Below are 16643 nucleotides of genomic sequence, written 5' to 3' on the forward strand. Positions count from 1 at the left end.
GTGGGAATGTGTCCTCCCTGGCTTGGAAAGGTCATGATTAGTCCTCAGCCAGTGATTGACATGAGATTGTTCATAAATATTTTGTGCTCTGAGTGATAAAATATTAAACTCCTCCAGCCCACATGGAAAAATATTGCTCTTCCCGGTGTTTATCTTTGTTGCTGGTTATTACAAAACTGCCAAGCCCCCTGAAATATTTATGCTTGGCTGAGGCTCCCAGGGGGTTGAAGCCAGGCAGTAGATAATAATGGTGCTCGTCCCCTAACCCCACTGAAGATGGGGACCAGGGGGGCTTTGCCATCATTCTCCTGCCGTCTGCAGCACTGGAGCAGCAGCTGGGACCATGCAGCCAGTGCCGAGGTGTGTGTGAGGCTAGAGCCAGGTCCCCATCTGGAAGCAGGACCAGCAGTGCCAGCATCCCTTGGCACAACACATCTCCAGTCCTCTGCAGTTCTCTGTCCACCCCAGCCCACAGTGGCAAGGTCCCCCAGCCCAGGCACCCTCCTCTCCCCAGTGTCCCACTCTGTGCCAAGTGTTGAAAGGAGGTGGGCCAGTGGGGTCTGGGGTCCTGCTGCTGTGGGACTCCTGCGGGGACCTTGCTATGGAAGTTTGGAGTTATCCCTCCCCAAACCAGGATTGCCGGGGGGAAGGAGTCCAGCAGAGTGCATCTGACTCACTGCAGTGCCCTTAACCCGCAGCCTGCAAGTGCAGCAGCTGGCAAGGGAGACACTGAGGAGCACGGTAGTGAGGTGGTTACTCGGGGTGGTGCCCCAGAAGCACCCCTGTCCCCTGTGTCATCCCCTGTCCCCTGTGTCATCCCCTGTCCCGTTCTACTCTCTGAGTGACGGAGCTCTGGGGATGAAGCAAGGCAGGATCCTGGACAGGCAAACAGCTCTAGAAAGAGTTTGGGCAAATGGTGGAGATCTGGAACACAACCCTGGCAGTGCCTCCGTTTTTGTATGGTCCAAAGCCTTCCCCAGCTTGGTGCTTGAGCTGACGGTGAGTGCTGGGGGCTGCGTGGAGTGCAGGCAGGCAGTGGGGTGATGCTGGGCACCTGGACTCCTCCCAAGGATTTGGGGAGAGGGGGGGCAGGCCAGGCAAAGGGGAAACAAACCCTGGGGCATCAGCTTGTGGCTGTGGAGCTTGAGCTGGAGCTGGGACCCCTGTCATGGGGCTGGGAATGAGCTGGGGGCTCTAGGGCCAGGGGAGCAGGTCCTGCCTGCTCTGTCTGTGTCCTGCCTCTGCCCAGCCTAGATCTGGCCATTCCTTGCCTGCATCTAGCCATGCCTTGCCTGTTTCTTGCCTGGATCTGGCTGTGTCCTGCCTTCTCTGGCCATGTCCTGCTTGTGTCCTGCCTGTGCTCTGCCTCAGTCTGGCCTGCTCTTGCCTGTATCTGGCTGTGTCTTGCATGTGTTCTGCCTTCTCTGTCCATGTCCTGCCCGTGTTCTGCCCGTTCCCTGCCTGGACCCGGCCATCTGCCCCCGACTTTGCCCCAATCCCGGCGGTGCCCTGCCCGGCTCAGCCGGTGCCGGAGCGAGCGGGGGGCAGTCGGGGCGGCCCCGGGGGTGCCGCTGCCCGCCGGACCGGGGCTGGACCGGGGCGGGGGCCGGGGCCGGGCCGGGCGGGGGGCGGAGCGGCTCCGCTCTGCTGGGGCTGGCGGAGTGTCAGAGGCGGTGGCGGGAGGCGGTGGCAGCCGCAGCTCCGAGACAGCCGCGGCACCGGCACCGGCACCGGCTCCCGGCACAGTCCGCCGGGCCCAGGTAAGGGCTGCGGTCCCACCCCGGCGCTCCCATAGCCGTCACCTCGGTTCGCGCCGTGCCCCGGCGCCGCTTCGCCATCTCCAGAGCCCCGGTGCCGGCTGACGAGCGGCACGGAGACCGGCGATCCCCCGCTGCCGTCGGGGCCGCGCCACGGCGGGGCTCGGCGAGCGGTGCCCGGTGCCGGGGCCCCCGGAGCTGCGGGACGAGAGCAGAGCACGGGCACGGGCACCGAGGGGCCGGGGATGCAAACGGTCAGGGTGGAACCGGGACTGCTCCCGCCGCTCCCCCTTGCCCGGCGCAAGACGCGGGGCTCCGGGAGAACGGCTTGCGGGTGCTCGACTCCCCGGTGCCCCGGTAACCCCGAGCCCCGCAGTGGGCACTCAGCGGGACCCGCCGCCGCAGCCGCCGGCCGGGGCTGCCCGCGACACCGGGGCTGGCAAGCGGGGTCACCGCCCGGCCCGGCGGAGAAAGACCCCCGCCGTTGCTGTTCCCCCCGGTCTCCTGTCCGTCTGTCCGGGCCGGGGCAGCCGGGGCTTTGCGGGGCTGTGAGTGCCGGGGCAGCCGCATCTCGGGGCGCGCTCGGGACGGGATGTGCGGCGGCCGCGGGGGCGCCGGGGGAGAGCCCCGGGGAGGTGCCTCGGCCCCGCGGGGCACCGGGGCTGGCAGCCCTCGTGCAGGGGAGAGGTGGGGGCTCCTGGCACAGCTCGATGGCGGTGGGACCTCTGGGACTTCCGCGGGAGGTGACGCTGCCCCTGCCCCCCCGCAGCACTGCCGCTCTCGCACACGCCCCAGGTGTCCCACAGCCCCAGGGGTGCTGGGGTCGGAGGGGTCAGGGCTCCTGGCAGGGGATGGAAAGTGCTCAGGGCACGGAGGAGACACGGCCCCTTCTCACCCACCCCACTCGCCATGCGTTCGGGCAGGGAGGCTGCCCGCAGTGACCGTCGGGCTGGACTCGGTTCTGCCCTACCCGGTGCTTCACTTCCCCAGATGTTCTCCAGAGGTTCCGGCGGGCTGTCATCCCCCCAGCACTAAGCCAGTTCAGCTGAGCAGCTGCGGGAATGACGGCAGCCCTGCTCACTGTCCATCGTGTCTTGCTGCCGGCTGGGTCATGGTTTGCCCTTCAGAGGAGCTTGGCCTGAAGGTGCCTTTCATCTGGTGGGTCCTGTCAGTTGCCCCAAGAGAGCTGGACCGCAGGAACCCGGGTTCCCAGTGCCACTGGACCCCTGTGCCAGCCTCAGCCTGCCACTGATGGGCTCCATCAATAATCCGTGTGCCTGTGGCCTCTTTCCTGCTTGCAGAAACCCCGGGACACTTAGAAGCATTTATTCCTGATATAAGGCAGGGACCCTTCGTTCTCATCTCCAAACTCCTTCACACTGCAGGGGTCAAGTAGGAGATGCCCTGAGACAGATGGGGACTCAACAGCAGCAGACAGCACCTGAGAATAGGCAGTTAGGGGCATAGAGGAGGAGGAGGAGGTCTGCATGTGTCACTGCACCCCATCCCATTACGCTCTGTGCCACACTGCTGCCCACATCCCCCTGGGCATCACCACCAGCTCCAGCTGCTTGCTGGAGGGGTCATCCAACACACTCGTCACCTGTCTGGGAGCAGCATGGGGGCATCAAGGAGTCCCCTGCTCCTGCTCGGGGAGAGCAGCCTCAATACTGGCTGCAGGGAGCTACAGGGGGGGGGCAGCACTCCCTGGCATCCCCCTTCCACCTCGTGTGCCCCCAAAAGCACTGCTGGGCTGTGGGAGAGCCCTGGTCCTGCCATGGCATTGGCAGCTTCCCATTCCAGAGCAGCCTGAGGCTTCTGGGCTGCCAAGGGGTCTCCTTCTCCTGTGGCCCCCGAAATGCCAGCCCCGTGGGATTTCAGCAGTCAGCTTCAAATGGGAAACAAATCTCTCCCGTGATTTGGGAAAAGACAACCAATCTCTGAGGGGACTGCATCTCCTGCCAAAACAAGGCCTGCCTGCTGCAAAAGCCTTTGATTCCCCCGCGCCTCCGTGCTTTCTGCAGAGGGAGTCAGCAAACCTGGCTCTTACTTTTACTGAAATCTCTGAATTTAGTATACAGGGAAGGAAGGGGCGGTGGTGAGAGAACAGACTCTCAAGCACCACGACTGCCAGAGCCCTGTGAGTTGCTGCATGAAGGTGAAGCCAGTGGCAAGTCCCTGCTCCAGCCCAGTGCCATGGACAGCCCTAGGGGCAGCAGCAGGGTGGGTGGGCTCCATGCCTATGGGGCGGGGATTAAAATACTAGGGGTGCTGGGGGCACGGTGGGCTCGTGGCTGGCTGCTTTTGGCAGTGCTCTTGGCAGGAGGTTGGGACCTGTCAGCACCCCTGTTGCTGCTGTGTGGGTTGGGGGCTCAGATTGGAGCCGGCCTTGGCTCTGTCTGCCCTGCACAGGCTCCCTATGCCAGGTGACATCCATGGCTCTTTCCCCCTCCATGTCCCCCTGAAGGCTGTTCTGCCCGGTGCTATCAGAGGGGCCAGCTCTGTGCCCACCCCTATGCCAGTGTGTCCCTGGGAGTGTTGTGGGGAGAGCGGTCCCTGTGCCACTCCTTGTCCCCTGGGGTCTCTCTCTTGTGTGTCCTGGGGGTTCTGGGTCACTGTGGGAGCTATTGCATCTGCTCATCTTGGCTTTCTGCAGGGGATTTCTTCCTAAGGGCATCCCAGGCGGGGGGCACAGGCAGGCTCATGCCCTTGCTCTCCCGTGCAGCACTGACTCTGCCCCTGCCCCTGTCTTGCCTTGCATCCTGCAAACCCAGCGGCTTTTCCCTTTGCTTTTCCAGGTGCCGAGGGCTCTGCTGGTGTGGCACGACCTCTGTCCCACCGACACCACGCTGTGCCACCCCCCACCACCCAATGCCTGGGGACTGCCTGCCCTCGCCTTGACGGGTGGCAGCGGGTGACACGGGGTGGTGTGGGTCCCCCGGGCAGCACCAGCACACCCCATGGCGGTCCCCTTGGCTGCCTGGCTGGGGCTGATGCACCTGGCCACCTGTCTGGCTGCTGGGCACGGCATGGCCGGCAAGAAGGAGATCAGCATGGATGGGGACCTGGTGATTGGGGGCCTTTTCCCTGTCCACGAGAAAGGAGTGGGGAGTGAAGACTGCGGCAAGATCAACGAGCACCGCGGCATCCAGCGCCTGGAGGCCATGCTCTTCGCCCTGGACGAGATCAACAAGGACGGGAGCATCCTGCCGGGGGTGAAGCTGGGTGCTCACATCCTCGACACCTGCTCCAAGGACACCTATGCCCTAGAGCAGTCCCTTGACTTTGTCCGTGCCTCCCTCACCAGGGTGGATGGCTCCGAGCACATCTGCCCTGATGGCTCCTACGCTGTCCACGATGATGTTCCCACTGCCATCACCGGCGTCATTGGGGGCTCCTACAGTGACGTTTCCATCCAGGTACTGCCCAGGCAAGAGGGGCTCAGATGGGGCTGGGGTTTGGCAGAAATGGGGGAGAGGGGTAAGACCTCGGCAGCAGTGCAGTGATGCTGCTGCCAGTGAGGCACAGGGAAGCTCTCTCATCCCTCATGGTGATGGTCTGCCCCTTTCTCCAGTGGGGAGGGAATGTCAGCCAGGCACCCAAGAAAGCCATCTCTCTGTGATTATGGGGTGTGTGCCCAGGGTTCCCTTGGGGGCTGTGAGAAGCCCCAGCACACCATAAACCACAGGAGTAAAGACGGTGGATCTGCCCCACATGGGGACAGGTGTTTATTCCTCTCCTGGGGTTGAGGTGACAAGCGCAGCTCCTCAGGCCAGCTCACGTCTACACGGTGACAGGCAGAGCAGAGCTCACCAGTGTGAGGTGGCACTGTCCCCTTTGCCCCCTCAGACCCCAGCCTGTGAGGTGCTGCAAGGCACATGCACCTCTGAGGGGATCAGCTATAAGAGCTGCCTGGTGGGGGTAGGGTGGACTCGGGGCCAGTGCCCCTGTGTTCCCAGTGATCCCACAGGAACAGGCACCTCAAGCCTCATATCTTGGCTGTCACCCTGGGTGGGGTGCATCTCAGTCCCCAAAACCACAGCTCTGTGGACCCAGGGGCCAGTTTCAGTGGGGAGAAGAGCATTCCCTGAGGATGTAGGCAGCCAGCAGGACCAGCTGAGTCACGGGGGTGGCTGGTGGGCCACACACTTGCTGAGATTTAATGAGTCCCCAGCGTGTGTCAGACTGTGTTGGGACCTCCCCGGGGTCCCAACATCCCCCAGCTGTGGGGTGGAAGAAGCTGGGACTGTGTGATGGCAGCAGCATCCCAGTCCAGCACTTGTCCCTTCCCTTTCTGGGATCCCAGCGTGTCCCCATGTCCCAACCCTGGGCAGGCAGGTGTCAGCAGGGGCAGAATGTGGGCCAGCTGGGGAGCACAAGGGGCACTGGTGGGGCATGGCAGGCTGGCAGCCCGCATGACAGTGAGGACAGCACTGTGCTCAGGGACATTCTTGCCATCAGGGGACTTGGTCGCCGAGATCATTTGTCCACGTTAATTAAGCCATGTCTCCTGCCTGGGGAGCAGTGAGATGTGGACAGGCTTGTCAGCCCCGCCAGCACACCCAAGCCCCGCTTCCTGCCCCCAGAGCCTGGGTTTTAACAGCCTCATTAGTGGGGCTTTTTTCCCCTTTGAAGATAACGAGGGCTTCTGCTGAGTGGCTGGAAGATGCCAGTCCTGCTGGAGCTCCCCGTGCCAGATGCGCAGGCGCTGGTCCTCTGACCCAGCTCTGCAGCATCCTCCAGCCTGCGGGGCGACTCTGCCCAGCTTCCAGCCCCCAGAATCCTTCACCCTGTGCTGTGGAGCTGCCAGCCATCCTGGCTTTCTCCTTGCCTTCAAGCATCTCCCACAGGTCACCTATGGCGGATTTGCTGCTTTTGTCCCCTCCCCAGCCCCAAATTTTGGAGGGGAGTGCTTGAAATACTAAAAATAAATTAAAAAAAAAAAGAAATTAGCATATCTGAGGGCTCAGGCACTCTGTGAATGTGCTGTCTGTTCTTCTCTGGTCCCTCTAACAGATCAGATCAGAATGTTCTGGGTCAGGATGGAATGCTCATGAACCCCATGCTTGGGAGCACTGTGCAACGCAGGGTATTGTGTGGGGGTCCCCTAATAAGAAAGTCTCTTGCTGGGCCATCTCTTCAGGCACTCACCTCTCCTCCTCCCTGCAGGTGGCCAACCTGCTACGGCTCTTCCAGATCCCACAGATCAGCTATGCCTCCACCAGTGCCAAGCTCAGTGACAAGTCCCGCTATGACTACTTCGCCCGCACTGTCCCACCAGACTTCTACCAAGCCAAAGCCATGGCGGAGATCCTCCGCTTCTTCAACTGGACCTACGTCTCCACTGTGGCCTCGGAGGGTGACTATGGGGAGACAGGGATCGAGGCCTTTGAGCAAGAAGCCCGCATGCGCAACATCTGCATCGCCACATCAGAGAAGGTGGGGCGCTCCATGAACAAGAAGACCTACGATGGGGTGGTCCGGGCTCTGCTGCAGAAGCCCAACGCCAGAGTGGTCGTGCTATTCACCCGAAGTGAAGATGCTCGGGAGCTGCTGGCGGCTGCCCAGAGAGCCAATGTGTCCTTCATGTGGGTGGCCAGTGACGGGTGGGGAGCCCTGGAGAGTGTGGTGGCCGGCAGCGAAGCAGTGGCAGAGGGAGCCATCACCATTGAGCTGGCAGCCTACCCCATTAAGGAGTTTGCTTCCTACTTCCGTAACCTCCACCCCTACAATAACAGCCGAAATCCCTGGTTTCGGGAGTTTTGGGAGCAGAAGTTTAGATGCAGCTTCCACACACAGGACTGTAGCCGTTATTCCCTCAAGACGGGCAAGTTTGAGCCAGAGTCCAAGATCACATTCGTGGTCAATGCAGTTTATGCCATGGCTCACTCTCTCCACAACATGCACCGGACATTGTGCCCCAACTCCACCAAGCTCTGTGATGCCATGAAGCCTGTCAATGGCAAGAGGTTTTACAAGGACTTTATACTCAATGTTAATTTTGATGGTGAGTCCAAAATGGAGGTAGGGTTTTGCTGACAAGCTGGAAAGGGATGGGTGGAGGAGAGGAAAGAAGGAGGCCCAAATTTGACCCAAGACCCTCCAATTCCTCCAGCCTGCCCGCACCCAGGGCTGTGATTGCCCTGAGGTGCCAACACACCCCCATCTTTCTTGGGAGGCAATCTAGGCCTTCTGTCCCCAGTGGAAAAGTGGAGAAGCTGGTCAGCAACTCCATCCTGATACAGCCAGGTGGGACCAGCCCCACAAGGGACCTTGAGAACATGGGTCCTTGCAAGTGTCATGATTTATTCACATTTCAGGGATACCCTTGATCAGGGACACCCTTGATCAGGGACCTATGTGGTTTGGGGTGAATTAGAAGTATATCCTTTGTGACTGGAGCTGAGCTTGACTACCAGATGTCACTGAAAGCCATGGGGACTGCACAATCCCCCTCTGCCCCTGGGGCTGACAGGCTCTCAGGCAGGTGAGGAGGTAGATCTCCACCTTTGCTTTCCTGCTCTTAATGTGTGCATAGGCAGCAAGGATGGGAGTGAAGGCAAGGAAACAGGTTGGACATGGTGAGATGTGACCCTTTGGATGAGCCCTGCCTCCAGGCCTGGAGGGAGTGTTCTCCTGCCCCGAGGCAGTGACTGTCTACCCTTCTCCTCCCTGCAGCTCCGTTCAAGCCAGCAGACACGGAGAGCGTAGTTCGATTTGACCGCTACGGCGACGGGATTGGGCGCTACAACATCTTTAACTACCACTACGTGGACGGGCGGTATCGGTACCAGAAAGTGGGCTACTGGGCAGAGGGGCTCATCCTCGACACTGGCCTCATCCCCTGGGCTGAGACCTCCATTCCCGTGTCCCAGTGCAGTGACCCCTGCAAGAAGAATGAGATCAAGAGCATGCAGCCCGGAGACATTTGCTGCTGGATCTGCATCCCCTGCCAGCCCTACGAGTACCTGCTGGATGAGTTCACCTGCATGGACTGTGGTCTTGGTTACTGGCCCAATGAGACCCTGAACGGCTGCTATGAGCTGCCCCAAGAGTACATCCGCTGGCAGGATGTCTGGGCCATCGGTCCCGTCACTATATCTTGCCTGGGTTTTATCTCCACCCTCTTCGTTATTGGAGTCTTCGTAAAGAACAATGACACCCCCATCGTCAAGGCCTCTGGAAGAGAGCTGTGCTACATTCTCCTGACTGGGGTCCTCATGTGCTACAGCATGACCTTCATCTTCATTGCGAAGCCCTCCACCGGGGTGTGCACGCTGCGGCGCCTGGGGCTGGGCACGTCCTTCGCCGTCTGCTACTCGGCCCTCTTGACCAAGACGAATCGCATCGCCAGGATCTTCAGCGGGGTGAAGGAGGGCGTCCAGCGCCCCCGGTTCATAAGCCCAACGTCACAGGTGGTCATCTGCATGGCCCTCATCTCTTGCCAGCTGATCATCGTCATCATCTGGCTGCTGGTGGAGACCCCTGGCACAGGCAAGGAGACTGAGCCTGACAAGAGGTACATTGTCACCCTCAAGTGCAACAACCGTGACTCCAACATGCTCATTTCACTTACCTACAATGTCCTCTTGATTGTCCTCTGCACGGTCTACGCCTTCAAGACACGGAAATGTCCCGAAAACTTCAACGAGGCCAAGTTCATTGGGTTCACTATGTACACCACCTGCATCATCTGGCTGGCCTTCCTGCCCATCTTCTACGTGACCTCCAGCGACTACCGTGTAAGAGCCTGAGCTCTGAGGGGGCTCTGACAGGGCTGGATCTAAGTGGCTCCGGAGATTTGGGCCCTGCAGGGTTTGAGGTTAGGAGTTGCATGGGCCTGGGGGTGAGTCTTCATCCACACACCTGGTGATGGTCACCTCTGCACTGGGTGGACCAGGGCCAGGACCAGGTGAAGGGTCCTGAAGGGCTGTGGCTGACAGGGCAATGAGTCCTGGAGAGACAATCTGCCCCGCTCCCTCCCTTGCTAGGGTGAGGATGGGAAATGGCCCTGAGACCTCCAGAGACCCCCCACAGCCAGACCATAGAGGAATGATAGCCTTCCTTCAGTCTGGTGACACAAAAGCATGATACAGCCCCTGGCTCATCCAGACACCCCACCACAGGGCATGAATGCCAACCTGGAGCCTGGGTTGCTGAGCAGTACCAGGAGCTAAGGAGCATGGGGACGCATCCTGCAGCACCTCAAGCCCCCTGGCACAGACAACCAAACATATTCTTGATGGGTCTTGAGGAGCTGGTGGGGGCAGCTGCAGCTGGGGGCTTCCAGAGAGGACCTGCACCCGCAGAGGGGGAGGCAGTGGGGGAGTGCAGGCTCTGGGCCCTGGACAGTGCCACAAAGCAGCACTTGGGCAGGGCTGGGGTTACTGCTCTGGGTGCTCTACTTTGCAGGGGCAGCTTGTCCCCATCAGGGCAGTGTCCATCCTCTGCCCATGGGTCTCCTGTGGGACCACCCTGACAGATGGAGGTGGGGTGGGGTGGGATATCCCTGCAGGGTGCAGCCTGTGCCCAGTGGGGCTGGCCAGTGCCACAGTACAGGCTTCATCCTGCCCTGCTTGGGGCAGAGGGCTGATGGGTGGAGCACCTGATGCCCACCCCTGTCTCCAGGTCCAGACCACCACCATGTGCATCTCGGTGAGCCTCAGCGGCACCGTGGTCCTTGGCTGCCTCTTCACCCCCAAGCTCCACATCATACTCTTCCAGCCGCAGAAGAACGTGGCCAGTCATCGTGTGGGCACCGCTCGGTTCAGTGTGGCAGCACCCAGCTCCAGCCAGTCCCATGGTGAGCACAGTGGGGTTGGGGATGGGCTGGGGCACAGCACTCCTTTCCTGGTGAGGGGGTGTGTGGGCACCCCAGCGTGGGTTCCTGAAGAAAAGTGGGATGCGGGGTAAGCCACAGCAAGAAATGGTGGGGAATGGAAGATGTGGCGTCCCCAGTGGCTCTTCCCCATCCTCTGCCCAATGCCTTATCTCCCAAGACAGCACAGCTGTCAGAGGGGTACTGCTCCTGGGGGACCATCATTGCTCTGAGGGGACGGGGCCACTCTCCACCCCAACCCAGAGCATTCAGCTGCCCCCAGGTGCCTGTCACTACCCCAGGCACTCTCCACTTTAGCCCCAGGGAATATGGCCATCCTGGGCACCCTCCACCTCAGGTCCCCAGCTGCCGTGGGATGCTGGGGGGTGCTGGTGCCAGACCCAAACCCAGCCCTGACTGCTGCCTTCCTGTCCAGGCTCAGCCTCGCCGTACGTGCCCACCGTGTGCAATGGCCGCGAGGTGGTGGACTCCACAACATCATCCTTGTGAAGGATGGGGGGCCAGGCTGTGGTGCTGCCACACGGCACCCCCACTGCTTCCCCAGGGAGAACGGTGCCCACAGCATGGCCCGCTGAGGTGCCAGATAGAGCCGGGAGGCTCAGTCCCTGCCCCAGCACGAGCTACACATCCCACATGTCGGGTCATGGTACGTGTCAACCTTCCCTTGCACTGAGCCACGTTACATGTACCCTGCCCTCCACCCCCTGCACTGAACCGTGGCAAACATCCTCACTCCCTGAGCTGAGCCACAGTGCACATCCCCTGGCCCTTGCACTGAGCCATGGCACACGTCCCTCTGCATCACCTGCACTGAGCCATTGAGCACCCACAACCCCTGCACTGAGCCATGAATGTTCCCCCATCCCTTGCACTGAGCCGTAGTGCACATCGCACGGACCTCGCACTGAGCTGTGGCACAAATACCCTCTCCTTGTCCCTTGCTCTGAGCCCTGGTGCACACCTGCCACCACCTGCACCCAGCCCAGGGGCACATCCCCTGCCCCTTGCCCCCAGTCCCAACACACAACTCGACTCCCTCTCTGAGACACGTTCCAACTCCTGCTTTTTGCTTGCGCCAGTCCATGCTGCACCTCCTGCTCCCTCCCTGTGCTGGCACACATTGCCCTCACCCCATTCACCCACCTGGCTTTCCCAGCGCCATGCCTTTCCCATCATCCCCTGTGCCAAACCTCACCCTTTCCCTGGCGCTTTGCAGTTTCACCTTTTCCTCCTGGTTTTGGCCCCAGAGAGCCACTGAGTGTGGCTGAGCTGGGCCCAAGCCCCCCAGCATTGTTTCCCTCACTCTGTGTGGCGCTTCTCATCCCTTTGTGGAAGACAGGGCAGGAGCAGGGGTGGACAAATGCCTGCTGCCCCCAGCCCCTGCTGAGCCCTGGGGGGGGGCCATTGGAGGCTCAGGGCAAGTAATAGGACCAAGGTATTTGAGCCCAACCAAGTTTTTAAGAGTAGACTTTTTCTGTGAACAAGAGTGTGATTATTTTTTTTTTTTTTGTAATTTATGTAAATAAAGTGGTTTTGGTGTTTTTGTTTTTTTTTACAAAATGGACTGTTCCAGAGCTCAGGTACAGGCAAACCTGAGAGAAGGGGACAGACCCTCGCAGAGGGCAGAGCCACATCAAGACATGGGGGCAAACAGGATCAGGGGCCATGTGACACCCCACTCACATCTTGCCGTCCCCAATGTGGTGGCTGCACCAATGATGAGGGGCACAGCTCCAGGGACAGAATGAGTTGCTCCAGTGGCTCCAGAGCCAGGGGTCTAGGAGCTGCCAGGGGATTCAGGGCCAGAAGCTGTGGTCTTCTGCTTCAGGGGGATGATGCAGATGCAGTTTTTGGCCTCTTTGATTCTCCACCACCGTCCGAGCCTGTGGATGAGAGAGATGGGGGTGTGTCCCTCCAACAAGACCCAGAAGAGAGAGATGCTGCACCCCCAGGCAACACCAGGGAGAGGGACAGTACCGGTGCTCCTGCCCGATGCCAGCCACCAGGAAGTCACCAGTTGCTGAGAACTTGAGGCTGTTGACAAAACCCACCTGGAAGGGAGACAGAGCAGGGTGAAGGGACAGGGCAGGGTGAGGGGCTCCCACAGCTTCCTCCTGCTGCTCAGGAAGGTGAGACCCTGCTGAGAGACCCTCCAGCCCAGCTCCAGCATTCCCAACCTGCCCATCCATCCATACCAAGGGGATGTCCCAGAGGTGCTCCAGCTTCCGAAATCCCTCACCACTCTTCCAGAGCTTCACACTGCCGCTGTGGGATCCTGGGGCACAGAGAGGAGACTGTCATACACCCTGACCTGGGGATGGGAGCAGGACACATTTCCCCCACAGGCTGCCAAAAGTAGCTGCCACACACCTGTTGCCAGGAGGTCACTGTTGCGCAGGGCGGCCACTGCTGAGATCCAGTACGGCTGCTCCAGGCCCTGGCCATCCTGCACACCGTGCGCCTGCCGAGCCAGCGCCAGAGGCTTCTTCTTTGTCAGCCCCCACAGGGCTACAGACCTGCAGGGAATGTGAGGGATGAGAGGGATGAGGGGCACCCTGCCCACCCCAGGCACCGTCCCGGCCCTGTGCTCACCCGTCATCAGCACCAGACACCATGTGCTCCTCGTTGATGAGCTGGATACAGTCAATGGAACCCCTGTGAAGAGAAAAGGCAACTGCCAGCAATTACAAGTGTGCTTTGGGATCCTGCTTAGGGGACAAGGGCTCTCTAGAGCATCAGCATCTCTGGGTGCTTCTGGTGATGCCTGGCACCCACACACCACCTGCCCAAAGTCCCCTCTTGCACCCAGACTTACTGGTGCCCAGAAAACACGAGCTGAGACTCCTCGGGGATCTTCCAGAGGCGCACGGTGCCGTCCCGTCCCCCTGCAGTCACACAGCACTCCCGGCTCAGGCTGTCCAGCCCTGTGATGACATCCTGGTGCCCGAACCTGCAGGAGGTGACACAAAGCTGTGGCAAACAAGGCACTCTGCCCCCTTGGCTTCCCAGGGCTGCTGGTGAAGCCCTTGGCAGGGTCAGTGGGATTCCTCCAGGTCTTACAAGGTCTCCACATATGCGTTCTCTGCCACGTCCCAGACCTTGACACAGCGGTCATGGGAAGCACTGTACAGCTGGTGTGTGCCCTTTCGGAAGGACAGGCCCTGTGGACAGACAGACAGACGTGGACATCAGTGAGGGATGCCAAGGGGGAAAACAGCTGCCTGGCCCCACAGGCATTGTGCCCGAGCTCCCAACTCACTGAGACGGCATCGCGGTGCCCTGTGAAGATGTGCAGGCGCTTGCAGGTGGCTGCATCCCAGATCATGATCAGCTTGTTTTTGTCTCCTGTAGCCTGGCAGACAGCAGGGGATGCATGAGACCTGCACCTTGGAGACCCACAGCCCACCCCTGCCTCCACTCCCACTCCACGGGCTTTGGGTATCCCAGGGACCCATTCCTGACCCAGCAGGGGGTAGGGGCTGTTTTAACCCAGCAAGGCACACCTGGGCATGACAGTGTACCCCCAGGACCCTGGGAGAACACTCCCCATGGCCATGTCTCCACCCTGTCCCCATACCAGGTACTTGCCGTCCGACGAGATGGCCATGCAAAGGACCTGGGATGCGTGCCCCATGTGCCGCTCCTCCGTGCCCTTCTTCCCCCCAGGCACCACGCACAGCCTCTTCCCACTGTCCACCTCCCCTGCAGGAAAGGCATTGCAGTCACCCTCTGAGAGCTTCCCACCACTCCTGAAAGTGCCCTCTGGGAGCTTCCCACAGAGCCTGAAATCATGCACAATCCAAGAACACCCAAAGGCCAAGCCACCTCAGTGGGCACCTAGGTCCCTGCAGGGTCTGGGTTGGGGAACAGCCAGTCATAGCCCCAGGTGAACACTTGCATTTGATGAGGGAGCCGTCCTTGGACGCAGAAAAAATGAATCTGTTATCGGGAGAGATGACTAGGCAGGTAACAGGCAGCTGGTGTCCCCGCAGCACACGGATGCTGGCTGGATCTGGAGGCTGTACCTGCAGGAAGAATAGCATGTTGAGCTGGGCTGCCTCGGACCCTTCCCCAGGGTCCCTTGGGAAGGGCCGTGGGGTGCTGGCCGTGCCTGAATGTCCCCCAAAGCTGGCACTTGCAGTCTGGCACCCCCAGCACTGGGCACTTACATCTTTGGCGACCAGGCGCTGCAGCCGGCCCTTCTGCTCCAGCTGGGGAAGAAGCGGGAGGTTCAGCAGAGGCGGCCCCAGTCCCGGTCCCCCAGGAAGGGGACTGAGCCCACCACCGGGACTGGGACCGAGAGGCCGCGCCTGCTCCCCCGCTCACCACGTCCTCCTTCAGCCGGTCGCCGATGAGATCCGCCGCCTCGAGTTCCTCCTCCTCCTCTGCCCGCTCTTCCTCTGCGGCGGGACAGTGCATGAGCTCCGGGCTCAGCGCCCGGGGCCGCCCCGCAGGGACACCGGGGCCGGGCGAGACTCACCGAGCTGGCGGAGCTCCTCCAGGTACTGCTTGGCCAAGCGCAGCTTCTTCTCCTGCGGCGTCTCCTCCACCTCCTCCTCTGCCGCCGCCGCCTCTCGCCGCCGCCGCCCCAACAACGGGCTGCAGGGACACCCGTCCGTGAGCCTCAATACCGGCACTCCGCAGGTACCGGCGTCCCCCCCGATAAACAGGCATCCCCCGGTCCGGCAACTCGCTCCGATACAGGCACCTCCCGGTATCGGCATCCCACTACGGTACCGGTACTCCCCGGGCCCAGCCCTTACCTCTCTGTCTCGGAGTCGCTAGACACTTCTTCGTCGGCGGGCCGACTGGCCGTCGCCCGAGGTCTCCCATCGGCGCCCGGTGCCTGCAGAACCAAATGAGGCGATCGACGGGACGAGACGGGACGGGAACGGGCGCAGCGAAAGCGCCACGGCGGTGACCCCGCCGGGGTAGCCCTTCCTCGCCCCCTCTCTCCCTCCATCCCCGGTCCGGTCGGGTCCGGCTCTTACCGCCGGCCGCGGCCGCCGCCGTCCCGCCGCCCCGCGCGGGGCCTTGGCCCTCCTGCCGCCCGCCGCCGCCGCCATGCTGCCGCCGCACGTGGGCCCCCCCGCCGCCCGCCGGGCCTAGGCCGCGCCCCCGACCGCGCCTACTGGCTGCGAGCGGCAGGATCCCGCCTCCTATTGGCCCTGCGGCACCGCCTCCCGGTTCCGGAAGGGAGCCCTGCCTCGCCCCGTCCGGCGGCCGCGCTGCCACTCGGCTGTGACGTCACATAAACGCCCCGCCCCGGCCATCGCCCCCTCCAGTGTTGGCCACGCCCCCTGCCGCTGGCCCCGCCCCTCCGGTCCCGGTGCCCCTGCTGGCCGGGGGGCTCCTGCTGCCGGGACTGGCCACCCCTGCCGGGGACCCGCACCCCGGGACCGGTTGTCAGAGCCCTAGGGCCCCCAGCATTGTCTCCTCTGCTCCTCACGGCCCTTACGGTCCAGTCCTTCAGCTGGCTGCTCCCCATGGTGACAGTTGCTGCTTCCCGAATCATGACCAACTCGTTCTGCCCCTCAGGGACCCTTAGCCAGCCCCCACTGCCGGGCATGGCCTCTGATCCCTCCTCCTTTGTGGAGTTCTTGGGACCCGTCCTTGCCTATGCTGGGGTAGTGTCTCTGTGTCTGGGACAAGGGATGCTCTAAAGAGCTAAAACCTACTTTTGTGCAGAAATTGTATTTAGCACAAACAATTTCTTTTCTCTTTGGCACAGGGGGAGTCAGGGAAAGACAGTGGGAACGCCCTGCATTGGTCTCTGTAAGGCAACAGGCTTAGGGAAAGCCTGTCCCAGCCCGTGCAGGAGGATGCACCAACTGGGGAGTGATGCTGCCCCCAGGCTCAGCACCCCAGGGCATGACAAGAGGAGTCACCCTCTCTGGCTGGAAGCCTTCTGGGCTACAAAGTTTTGGTCTGGGTAGCCCCAGATGGCTGTGGAGTCGTCACGCAGTCTGTGAGGCTGCAGGAACCCATGCCGGGGCAGTGCAGAGGGAGCTGGGTGGACAAGGAACACACATCCCCATCCATCTGGG

At 61.4% G+C, this 16643-nt stretch overlaps 2 protein-coding genes across 2 annotated transcripts; one reads left to right on the top strand and one right to left on the bottom strand.

The window, feature by feature from the left end:
• Positions 1-1614: 1614 nt before the first annotated feature.
• Positions 1615-12137, top strand: GRM2 (glutamate metabotropic receptor 2). The gene is made up of 6 exons (XM_085072763.1): positions 1615-1760; positions 4556-5176; positions 6927-7764; positions 8436-9499; positions 10386-10560; positions 11012-12137. Exons 2-6 carry the CDS (start codon positions 4718-4720, stop codon positions 11083-11085), a joined length of 2610 nt encoding a protein of 869 aa, XP_084928889.1. The 5' UTR covers positions 1615-1760; positions 4556-4717; the 3' UTR covers positions 11086-12137.
• RRP9 (ribosomal RNA processing 9, U3 small nucleolar RNA binding protein) lies at positions 12066-15698 on the bottom strand. Its single transcript, XM_085072767.1, has 15 exons — positions 15588-15698; positions 15360-15442; positions 15077-15195; positions 14923-14996; positions 14766-14807; positions 14495-14621; positions 14174-14298; positions 13856-13948; positions 13657-13757; positions 13412-13546; positions 13189-13251; positions 12967-13112; positions 12792-12871; positions 12574-12647; positions 12066-12479 (listed from the first exon to the last, which is right to left on the bottom strand). The coding sequence occupies exons 1-15, from the start codon at positions 15660-15662 to the stop codon at positions 12374-12376; spliced, it is 1443 nt and encodes a 480-aa protein (XP_084928893.1). The 5' UTR covers positions 15663-15698; the 3' UTR covers positions 12066-12373.
• Positions 15699-16643: the final 945 nt, after the last annotated feature.

This window comes from Lichenostomus cassidix, chromosome 12 (assembly GCF_008360975.1).
Source record: "Lichenostomus cassidix isolate B80296 chromosome 12, HeHo_3.0, whole genome shotgun sequence".
Taxonomy (NCBI): domain Eukaryota; kingdom Metazoa; phylum Chordata; class Aves; order Passeriformes; family Meliphagidae; genus Lichenostomus; species Lichenostomus cassidix.

Bases quoted from the DNA above. Each gene is read 5' to 3' on its own strand.
- GRM2 (XM_085072763.1), top strand. From the start codon at position 4,718: ATGGCGGTCCCCTTGGCTGCCTGGCTGGGGCTGATGCACCTGGCCACC. The intron at 7,765-8,435 runs GTGAGTCCAAAA...TCCTCCCTGCAG, and splicing joins ACTCAATGTTAATTTTGATG to CTCCGTTCAAGCCAGCAGAC. The intron at 10,561-11,011 runs GTGAGCACAGTG...CTTCCTGTCCAG, and splicing joins CAGCTCCAGCCAGTCCCATG to GCTCAGCCTCGCCGTACGTG.
- RRP9 (XM_085072767.1), bottom strand. From the start codon at position 15,662: ATGGCGGCGGCGGCGGGCGGCAGGAGGGCCAAGGCCCCGCGCGGGGCG. The intron at 14,808-14,922 runs GTGAGCGGGGGA...CTTCTTCCCCAG, and splicing joins ACCGGCTGAAGGAGGACGTG to CTGGAGCAGAAGGGCCGGCT. The intron at 13,547-13,656 runs GTAAGACCTGGA...CACCTCCTGCAG, and splicing joins AACGCATATGTGGAGACCTT to GTTCGGGCACCAGGATGTCA.